An 11,679-nucleotide genomic window follows, 5' to 3' on the forward strand; every position below is an offset into this window, starting at 1 on the left:
TGTCTCGTCTGTGCTGAGAAGGAGAGCAGATTTCTCCTTCATGGGCTTCCTGTTAAATCCAGAACTGAATTCAAAAGCTCCTTATATACAAGTTCTTGTGTTAACAGACCTCTCTGCATTGAATCATATCTGTTATTAACCTCTGTCTCTCTTCCACAGCATGTCTTTATCCTGTCTTCCTTCTCTCACCCCAACCAATCACAGCAGATGGCCCCGCCCCTCCCTGAGCCTGGTTCTGCTGGAGGTTTCTTCCTGTTAAAAGGGAGTTTTTCCTTCCCACTGTCACCAAAGTGCTGCTCATAGGGGCTCATATGATTGTTGGGTTTTCTCTGTATCTATTATTGTAGGATCTACTGTACAATATAAAGCGCCTTGAGGTGACTGTTGTTGTGATTTGGCGCTGTGTAAATAAAATTGAATTGAGTCAATGATCTATCTTACTGACTCACCTCCTGCAGTAAAATTTAAGTTTATGCCTAAAATACATTTTTATTGCTCCAGAGGAGAGATTAGTGAGAGAGACAGAGAGAGAAATGTTTAAAAGTTTGCTTGGACTGTACCAGCCAAAGCTAACAATCTCTGCTGTAACAAAAGCAACACTTCCTTTGCACATACCATGGTTTGCTAAAGGGGAGTGCTTCTTAAATGCATCGGTTTAAGTGCTGAAGCAGAGACAGGTCCTGATGTTTCTAAATGAGGAAACAAAGAAACTATGATTCAACAGAAGGAGCAGCAGGGAGAGCTTCATGGCCTGATCCAGGAGTGAAAGCTGTGCAGGATGGTAAAGGGACTCGTTTTATACCTCGTGCTCCAGCACGTTTTTTATGCTTATGTGCTTTTTATTTAATGTTCACATGCCAATGGATGCACTGGAGAGCAATTTGGGGTTAGTATCTTGCCCAATGAAGATTACAGCAGGCAGGGAGCAAACGGTGAACCTCGTGATTAGTAGAGGACCTGCTCTACGTCCTGAGCTACAGCCACCCAGGATGTTAATGGGCCAGTTTGAGCTCTTGCTGTCAAATCTAAGGATGCAGAGAAATCACGTCAGTAGTATTAGCTGTGTGTCTGAGGTAACACTGTAATACTTTACTATCTGTATATTCAGTACCTGGATTCATTTTAAGCTACAAGTGCATTTGTCATCAAACGGAGTGGTTTATAAAACAAATCTGCACAGATTTGACCCGTGTGGTGTGTTACTGGGTGTTTCATTACACTAAAGTCTCCTTTTGGTAAATGTTTCTGTGCCTATGGTTTCAGGAAGGGTGACACGAGGACAAAAAGAAAAAAACTTCCAAATGATGAATAATTTGTTCTGCAGTATCCGTCCAAAGCAAGAGTTCTGTTTAACCTGTTTAACCCAATATTATGAATTTCCATGTAACTCCTTATTTAAGAAGTAAGAACTTCAAACCTTGACAGCATCATCGATCAGTCCCCTCAGTGTCACAGTCAAAGAATCAGGTTTCCCTTTAATCTCCTATCTGTTTGGTGCCCTCAGCTTCTAATCTTCTCAATTTATTCGAACATCTTGATTTAAATATATACTGCTAAACTGAAATCATCTTCAAAATCAAATACAGACTCTTGTGGCATCTGTACATCTTTCTGTACAGACAGAGAATACACCAGTTCATGTTTATGAAGTTTGTAAATGAATTAGGCTTCGGTTCAGTTATAGTTTCAGGTTTCCCAGGACTTTAAATCAATTCACTTCTTTCCCCTGCACGACTCTTCACACAGCCTATGACCGATCAGTGCATGAGTGTGTGACAGACAGATAAGTCCTCAACTATCCACCACCTGATGTGGCAGAGTGACAGAGGAGCCGTTGATAAATGAGCCTTGTTTGTCTCTTCCCTTCAGAAAATAAGTGAGCAGCTCTCCTTTCCCCTTCACAAAGATGGGCCCTCTCCTCACGAAGCGGAAGCCATACTCCTTCAGGATGTTGTAGCAGTCCTCCACTACCTGAGGGAAACACACAGAGTACAAAAGTATGTCTCATTGCTTTGTCCAGTTGGGGAAACAATTCAAAGCTGCACATTCAAAAGCTCCACTGGTTATGTTTGGTCACCGACAGCCAATATGGATGCATCGGCATCTGTCGCCAGAGTCGCGCCACCACATCCGGACTATCTTCTTACACCTGCATCCAGACCTGCTCCAGCTCTTGTACCCAGAGTTATTGCAGCCAGCACAGGTATGTGGGCTACCTGGAACACTTCAACCAGACCACCCCCCTCTTTTGCCCAGTAGACCTTATCATGATTCATTAAGCCTGTGCCACCAGCAGCTGGTCATTAGAGTTTCTAACCCAGCATGTTAGAAGTATCTTACTGGTTTCAGCTCTGGGAAGGAGAGCAGCTTAGCCCTGCTACAGGAAGGACTGAGTGATGTTCTTGGTCCTCATAAGCATTTGTCCGAGGATTACAAGATCTTATTAGCTCACCTGAAGTTATCAAGTGTGCTAAACGATACATTTGTGACCCAACTGCATATATCAGTGTGCTGAGGGCTCTCGGACAGGAGTACAAGCGAACTCAGTGCCGTCCTGTGCACACCGCCCAGAAAGGCAGGGGACTCTCAAGCTTTTGAAGCGGGTCTGTCCTGTGGGGATGCTAACTACTGTCAACGGAGTAGCAGAGAGGTAACTCCACTGTGGATCCCATGTAGACCCACTACTTACCAAACTTGTAAATGGTTTTTTACATAAGTGCTTTCTATCTAACATTCACACATTCAGACTCCGATGGATGCATCGTAGAGAAACTTCGGGTTACTATCTTGTCCAAGGGTATATGGAATGCAGACTGGAGCAGCCAGGGATTGAACTACCAACCTTCCGATTAGTAGATGACCCGCTCTACCTCCTGAGCAACAGCCACCCCATAACTTTGGGAATACTGCCCCAACCAAGGCTACTTGCACTTACATCACTGGAGAGGAAAGTCAGTAGGCACTGTCAAACCAAGAACACAGGTACCGTAATTGTCGGCCTATAAGCCGCTACTTTTTAGTCAGGTGCTTCTTTTCTATGGATTGTCCATGATTTTTGTCATATCGTAAGACGATTTGTTTTGTTTGTTCCGCTGTTGTACGGCACTACGTTGCCTGGCGGAAGGGCATGTGATCAGACACACAGTATCGGGGTTCAAGAGTGGTATGTTGGTCACGTGTCCATCCGCCAGGCAACATAGTGCCGTACAAGTAGCGCGAAAAACAAACTTCAAAGTAGCGCTACGCGTTCAGCGGGAGGCGTGGATGACGAGCGGCGATAAACTTGCGAAAAGCAAGTTATGCTCAACTCCACCGGTGGAATCTGACAGCGTGGAAAAGTGTGAAAACATCCATGATCACCAACGGATTTCGAAGGGCTGGACTGCTGCATGATGGAGAGGAGGACACCGCCACGGCCCTTCTGAGGGTGTTCGACTCTGACACTGACAACGAGGATTTCTTTGGTTTTGAAAGTGACAACGAAGGAAAGAAGCTGAGAGTGGATGACGAAGCCATCCTGAGCCTGTTTGTATCCGACACTGGAGGAGAGGACTTTGGTGGTTTTAGTGCGCAGGAAGAAGAGAAAGATGGTGAATGACTGACTTTTCTTCTTGTTAAAGCCGTGTCACTGCACCTGAGCCTAAAAGGTAGTCCGAATCTATTTTTCTGGTGTGCTGTAGGTTATTGTTATGTACTACATTTGTTACTCATTTATGAAGCACAGTACATGTTTCGTACTTGTAATTACCGCTACTTGTACATATACCTAAAAAGTTATGCAAATATGTACCCATAACTTGTTTTTCAAAATATTAATAAAAGGGGTGTGTCTCCAAACAGCCATCTCTTTCCTGACAATTCGCTTTGTGCATATTCTCTTACATATGATAAGTCAACATTGAAACACCTGCGGCTTTTAGTCAGGTGCAGCTAATGTATGTACAAAACAGGATTTTCCCCTGATTCTAGCTTGTGCGGCTAATATTCAGGTGCACTTTGTAGTCCGGGAAATACGGTAGTTTATTAGCCACTACCACAAGACCACTTGCTGTGGCCCATCCATCTTCTAAGGCTCGCGTCACAGAAGAAGAGAGAGTGTTTCGATCCTCATTGTGAGGAGCATTACTTGAGAGGATCCAAGGATTTCTCCAGGCTAGACGTGGCCACTGTGGTGGACTGGATCAGAGATACGAATGTTGGAGATGTGACGTAAACATGTTGCTGCATGCTCAAGAAACCCAGCAGCACCTGTGGTGAGCAACGCCTCCTTGCACTACCTGCCTTGCCAAGGCTAAAGAACAAAACCCTAATATTCTTACCATGAATGCTGGATCCAGTGTCATCTATGCTGACCATCACGCTCATCATAGATGCAGACCTCTGCAACACTGGACGACAGGTTGGAGAGAAAATTGTCCGCTCCCATGAAGTTCCTTGCCCTGCCCAGACAGACAAGGCTGTGGCCCAATAAACCATCGCGACAGTAAGTCCTACAGCTGAATGGAGGATATCACTGGATATGTTCACCAAAGCAAAGCCAAAGGTGAGGCATTAAATATCGAAGTCATTCACAGCACAACAACTAGCCCTAGCTAAACAATCCTGCCCAGTGGAAACAACTGAGAAGAACCACCGACGACTTCCCCTTAAAGGTCTCAGCTGGGTGAGACCCATGATCGGATCAGATCACCCTCACCTTATTATTCATGTTTGGCCAGTGATCTGTGGCCTGGAGGGCCAGAAGCAGTCTGCACCAAGCTGGGTTTGGCACTGCAGCAACCCACAGTAGTCTACGACAGTAAGCTGATAGATGGTTACACTCGGCCTTACTCACACAGACATGTGATTATGGAAGGACTCCAGAAGGTCACAGACGTACAACCAGGAGCTCCACAAACTGGAGAAATCTGTGGTGAAGTTGACTCCAGAGGAGGGGGAATGGTTCGACTGGATTCGGTACATTCCACACCATCATGTGCACCACAGCAGCTGTGGCTGTAGCTTACACAAGGACACGGATTGCCACAACTGGCACTTTCCTGACGGCCAGATCCCAGGTAGCTCCTCAGAAGAAATGGTTCATGCTTCGTTTGGAGCTCAGAGCTGTTCAGACTACTCTGCAAACTCAGCTTGCTCTACCGCTGCAAAGCACCATGGACTGAATCCACTACTGCGCTGGGTTAGTTGCAGTCTGAGTCCTGTTAAAAGGTCTTCCATTTGTGCTGAAATCCAGGAGCTCACCAGTTCTCCCCAGTGGAAATATATCATACCAGTGGAAAACCTGGATAACGGCGTCACAAGGGGGAAGCAGCTTCATGATCTTTCACCAGCCTGCTGCTGGGCCCCCATGTTACAGCAACAAACCTCAGAGCACTGGCCCTCCCAACCAACACACCTGTCCTCGCTGCAGTGGCTGATCTGCTCACAGAGAGACTCCACGTCCACAAACCTGTATTCTGTCCAACTGGAGCTGACTGCTTGACATGAGCGCCTCAGAGGGATAATCTTTAAGTGCCTAATCATCAGATCTGCACACCTTGATTTGCTGTTGACTCTGTGCTCAGACGCTTTCCTCCTGGCCTTGTGTCTCCTGTCGAGAACACCATTCAATGTATATTCAAATCATAGATCCAATTTCTGAGGCAGGTCTCGAGAGCTGCAGGAGGCTTTCTCCACCATATAGCCCACTCTTCAGGTGCATCTTGTAAATCAGAAGATTACCTTCCATACTAATCCACCACACACATTTCTGATGAACCTGTGAGAGGGAAATAAGGGAAGTCTGCGCTCCAATCATCCTGAGGATCACATTGTTCCTAAGTCACCGCATGGCACTCAGTGCGGTAGAAGGGATCCTTAATGTGAAACCTCTTGGCTGCGCATCATTGGATACTGCTGATCCATTACATCAACTCTGCTGCTCGTGGGGCAGCAGGACGCCTCACTGCTGCAGGTGGTTTCTGGACAAGGTAACATCATCACCAGTGGAAGATTGAAGCATCCAGGCCAAACAGAAGTCTCAACACACGACCGTGCCATAGGCCAAGCTGTCATAATCGTGCCCCCTCAGTTGCCCAGGGTCATGTCGCTGGTGGAGGAATCAGAAAGATGTTTCCTGGGAAGAACGGTATAGTGCTAGATCACATCTGTATACAACCAGCGGCTGAGCTGGTTACTCTGCCTCAGATGCCAGATGGGAAGTCTTCCTCATAGCACAACAGATACTTTTTGCTGTGATCTTAAAACTGCTTAAAAGAAACTTTACACTATTTATCTGACCTCCTCTCTACAATAATCTCTTTGGGGGTTATTTGAATAAGATAAAGCAGAAGTCTGAAGTGAAGCAGTACCTGGATGTTGCCCATCACACCTGTGGACTCCATGCGGCTTGCCACGTTGACAGTGTTGCCCCAGATGTCAAAGTGGGGTTTGCGAGCACCAATCACTCCAGCTAGCACCCCTCCCTTATTTAGACCTAAGAGAGAGTGTTGAAATATGCAACGTGTTGACTTTCATTTTAATTCACTTCAGTCTGTTTATTTAGCACCAAATCACAAGAAAAGTTGCCTCAAAGCACTTTTATGTACGGTAAACACTCGGCAATAATAACAAGAAAACCCCAATCAGACAACCTCATATGACCAAACATGTGGTGACAACTGGAAGAAGAAACCCTCTTAAAAACCCTCCAGTAGAACGTGGCTCAGGGATGAAGGCAGCAGGACAGGACAAAGACACACAGAGTGTATTATGCCCCCAGCAGCATAACTAAGGGAGGGCCAAGAATAAGCTTCATCAAAAAAGACAGTTTTGAGCTTACATTTTAAAGTATAGAGGCGATATGTCTCCCATATCCAAACTGGAAGCTGGTTCCCCAGAAGAGTGACATGTGCAGCGAGGATGTAACACTATTAACAAGAAAATGGGACTCTGTGGAAGTAGAGGTTAGGTCCTGTAGCTGCTCTGCACTGTGTGGACACATGGCATTGAATAAGATAACAGTGGAGGAATTATAACCTTAAACTTAGTTACAGCATTTAAAACTCTTCCAGGCTGTGTAATTCATTATTATCAGGAAGTCCTAAAAACTCCCTGAAAAGCCTTCAGCTGATCCAAAATGCTGCAGCAAGAGTCCTGACAGGGACTAGAAAGAGAGAGCAGATTTCTCCTGTTTTGGCTTCCTGTTAAATCCAGAATTCAAAATCCTGCTCCTCACATACAAGGTCTTAAATAATCAGGCCCCATCTTATCTTAATGACCTTGTAGTACCATATCACCCTATTAGAGCACTTCGCTCTCGCTCTGCAGGCCTACTTGTTGTTCCTAGAGTATTTAAAAGTAGAATGGGAGGCAGAGCCTTCAGTTTTCAGGCCCCTCTTCTGTGGAACCAGCTTCCAGTTTGGATTCAGGAGACAGACACTATCTCTACTTTCAAGATTAGGCTTCAAACTTTCCTTTTTGCTAAAGCATATAGTTAGGGCTGGACCAGGTGACCCTGAATCCTCCCTTAGTTATGCTGTATTTTGTTACAATTTTACTAACATGATATAAATGTAGTTTTCGATCTAATGTTTGCTTATTGAATCTTTCATGTTCCATGACACTTGAGACTCTATAAGACAGTGAAGCCTGCAGGAGCAAGAACGTCCTCTCCACCACAACCTCAGCCTCCCTGACATGCTGCTCACTGTCTGTCTTATTTACAATCAGAAGTAAACGTTTTCTAACAGACCAGGTCTCTCCCCGGTCAGGGCATAGTGTATGAAAGTTATACTCAAAGTTATATTTTAAAGTTAATTCAAGTGTCACAATCGAAAGCAAAGATCTCATTTTAGTTCAGGATGATTCCAACTCAGATATCAAACCCACGATGAAGTTTGTCTGCGACGCAGAGTAACAGAGGAATGCTCTGGTAGTCTGCATGCTCCCTGATAATTCACTGGAGAACATTTAGATAAAAATAAAAGGTCATATGTCCATGTGGGACTGGTGGCTGTGATTTCTCCTTTTTTGCCAACACTCAGTTCATGTTTTAGACATGATTCCTTCTGGGTCAAAATCCCTTTTGTAATGTTTCTAATAGTCTTCGTTTTAACAAAAAATAAATAAACTGGAGATGCTAATTACTCATTTAAAACTACGGTAATGCTAAGTGAATGAATGCTATACAGCATGAACACAACATGTACAAGATGACGTCTGCAAGTTCAGCTTTGCTCCTGACGTCAACTATTTGTTGTGTTTTGTTCCTACATGGTTTGAATCCACTGACCATAAGAGAGATAACATATCTTTGACGGACCTGCACAGCAACACACCTAACATGCAACCCTTCAACCGTCTTAAGATTAGGACGTACCGATGCGCAGCATGAAATTGTTGAATGATTGGTAGTTGATGTTCATAAGTGTAACCTTCATGGCCAGCGCAAAGTCTGCGAGGTCTGCCAGGTGCTGCCAGCGCTCGGTGTCCGACAGCTCTTCCTTCTGTCAGGCAAAAGCAAATTCAGTTTTTCACTTGGTTAAATGCTTCACTTTGGAAACAGCTCTTTACTGTATTCTAAATCTGGATTATTGATTTGGGTTCTTCTGTGTAAAAACAACCAAGCAGATAACTGGGAGTGAGCGTCTTTTTTCCTGGTGACGAACTTTGAACCACCAAGCAGTTCAGTCACGTGAGTCCATTTTCTTAGGCTATTAAATTCAGCCTTTAATTTTTCATCATTCTCTGTTGTGCTTGTATTTATAATGATATTAACACTAATGCTTGTATAAGCCTCTCACCTCAGCATTAAACTATCACTAACTCGTTCTGTCAGCGCCTCACTCTCACCTAAAACTCGAAAATAAAACCGTTGAACCTTAAAACGAGGCTTTCAACAGGAAAATAAAAGGTCACATCTCTGTGTGGGACTGGTCAAATCACATTGTAATGTGACCAGATTTGACCAGCCAAATGGCCTAAACGTGAGCATTGAATCCTAAAACAAGGATTTCAACGGGTGCAAATAAAATGGTGTTCTTATGTTTAATGTGTCCAATCCAGGCCTCGCGGGCCGGTGTCCTGCAGGGTTTAGACGTGTCCTTGATCCATCACAGCTGATCTAAATGGCTGAATGACCTCCCCGACATGTGCTGAAGTTCTCCAGAGGCCTGGCAATGAGCTCATCATGTGATTCAGGTGTGTTGACCCAGGGTGAGATCTAACACCTGCAGGACACCGGCCCTCGAGGCCTGGAGTTGGACACCCCTGATGTAAATACTGACTCACTACTCAAAATGCCTAAAATGAACACAAATTCTACGTATATGTAGAATGTGGCCCACAAAAAAACCCAAAGCCTTAGCTCGTTTAAACTTTGTAGCTCAGGTGGTGGAGCAGGTCACCTACTTATCAGAAGGATGATGGTTTGATGCCCATCTGCTCCAGTCTGCATGACTAATATCCTTGGAAAAGCTACTGACCCCAGTTTGGAGTGTGAATGGGTGAATGAGGCGAGTAAAGTGCTGTGTGTGATCAGTTACAGTAGATAAGCAGTAGATTACATGCATCCCTGGACGTGTCCACTGCAAACACCAACCTCTGGTGAAGCTGACGTCGATTTTTCTTTCAAGATGACCAAACTGTTGATCTGATAAATCATTGCCAAAAGTCAGAATGTCGACACTGACTGTGGCTCTAGCTCAGGAGGTACAGCAGGTCGCCTTGGAAGGTTGGTGGTTCAATCCCTGGCTCCTCCAGTCTGCATGTCAAGTATCCTTAGGCAAGATAGTAACCCAGAGCTGCTCTCCGATACATCCATCGGAGCATGACTGTGTGTGAATGTAGTTAGATAAGCATAAAGAAAGTGCTTGTGTGAATGGGTGAATGTGGCAAGTTGTGTAGAGCGCTTTGAGTACTCGGGAGAGTAGAAGAGTGCTATAGAAGAACCAGTCCTTTTACCATTACTAAGCTCCACTAGTTTGTCCGTCGGGACAACCATGTGGTCTGTGGTGTGCGACAGCATGCGACTGTGTTCTGGAAAGATTAGACTGGAAAACACAGCAGCACACAAACGCAGCCTGTGCTCTAACACGACTGTGTCGACCAAAGCTCGTTTATCCAAAGTGAAAATGCAATAAAGCATCGAAAGCCTCAACATCAAACCTGAGGGACACATTTTAGACTTAAGGATGTCGTCACCACAATAAGGACATCAAACCTATTATCTATTAGCACTCAACACGTAATTTAACTCTCCATTATGCTCAGTGCACGGTCAGTAATCTTCCATTATTATAGCCTTAATTAGAACATAGGTTACATTTGTCTTATATCCTTGTCGAGTGAGGTGGTTTTTTCCTTAACTGTCCAATTTAAATATTTCTTTATATTCATAGTAAATCAGATAGATTATCATTACATTTGTTGTCAAACTAACTGAACTAACTAAAGAATCTGCAACATTTCACTGATTGTTTATTAAGACTTCAGCCTATAAATTCCTATAAATTATGAAAAATCTACGTTACCATGGAAATAACTGAGTTACAGGCTGTCTCAGCTGTGCCCTCTGCACTACAGTAAACTGTACCTGCATCCTAATCAGATCATCTTAATCAAATTAATATTTCCACAAAGAGAGTTGCACCAAACCTGCAGCAGATCTAGATCTATTCACACTAAGATGCAATTATGTTGGCTCTGTCAGCCATGACACACACTGAAGCTGAAGAAGTCATGTGACCACACTGACCTTGATGGAGTTGTAACCGTTGCTGACGTCCGGGGTGACACCTGACGCTGCCATGTATGTGCTGCCAATAGTCTTGATTTTTGTAATGCAGCGAAACTGAGGCTCATCCAGCAGCTGACATGGAGACAAGTGGGAGGTTGTGTTACTGACAATGAAAGCACAGACAAACATGCTGCAACCATTTTTAAAAAGCACTGCACCCTGGCCATCTGAGCAACTTGCATTTCAACTTCATCTCACCACAAAACGGACATATCGAGGTGTTTGTAACTGTTTTCAATATTACCGTACCGTCAGGGGTCTGCTATCACACAGCTGAAAGAAAACATGAACGTTTGGGAATTAAAAGATTTCTGCAATGACAACATGTAGATGTGGTCTGATCACCATCCAAGTCATAATTAGAGACTTCAAGTAAAATCAGATTTAAACTAATGTACAGAAACGTTTATGGTTCTTGTGTCTTTTTCATCCACGACTCTTTCTAGTGCACGAATCACAGCTGGAATCACTGCAGAACGTCAGCGAGCTCACAGATATTTGAGATATATTCCTGATTTCAATGTCTGCTTTCTCTGCTCATTTATACACATTGATTTGTTTAACGTCATAAGGTCACGTTATGTAAACCAATTTGGCTTGGTTAAAGTTGGCGGTCATCTCCAAGCCACTTTCTAACCCACCTCCACCACAACCCCACCTGTATTAGTTATGCTGCAATATGTGTAGGCTGCTGGGGGATTCCCATGATGCACTTCACTATATAGAACAACGTTATAGGATTATATTTGTTCACAGATGTTGGCAGCTGTCAGCGAATAGTTATCAGCTATTTAGAAACAAAACAGACTTTTAATCCATAACAGCAAATGAGCTGTACAACAGAAAATACAAATGCTGTTTATGGCCTCCTCACAACAATGATAAGAGAAATAAACTGGGCC

At 44.1% G+C, this 11,679-nt stretch overlaps 1 protein-coding gene across 6 annotated transcripts in view; it reads right to left on the reverse strand.

The window, feature by feature from the left end:
- Positions 1-326: 326 nt before the first annotated feature.
- adcy3a (adenylate cyclase 3a) overlaps positions 327-11,679 on the reverse strand; it is a 69,475-nt gene continuing 58,122 nt past the window's right edge. For 5 of the 6 annotated variants that reach the window (XM_005947259.3, XM_005947258.3, XM_005947260.3 and 2 more), the window contains exons 18-21: positions 10,736-10,849; positions 8,360-8,486; positions 6,351-6,475; positions 327-1,971 (exon numbers count right to left, since the gene is read on the reverse strand). In XM_005947259.3, coding sequence (XP_005947321.1) covers positions 1,792-1,971; positions 6,351-6,475; positions 8,360-8,486; positions 10,736-10,849 — 546 coding nt within the window. In that variant the 3' untranslated portion in view covers positions 327-1,791. The remainder of the gene's footprint in view (positions 1,972-6,350; positions 6,476-8,359; positions 8,487-10,735; positions 10,850-11,679) is intronic. The other variant, XM_042214001.1, reaches the window with a different exon arrangement.

The sequence above is a fragment of the Haplochromis burtoni genome, unplaced genomic scaffold (assembly GCF_018398535.1).
Source record: "Haplochromis burtoni strain Fernald_Lab_line unplaced genomic scaffold, NCSU_Asbu1 Contig_510, whole genome shotgun sequence".
NCBI lineage: Eukaryota > Metazoa > Chordata > Actinopteri > Cichliformes > Cichlidae > Haplochromis > Haplochromis burtoni.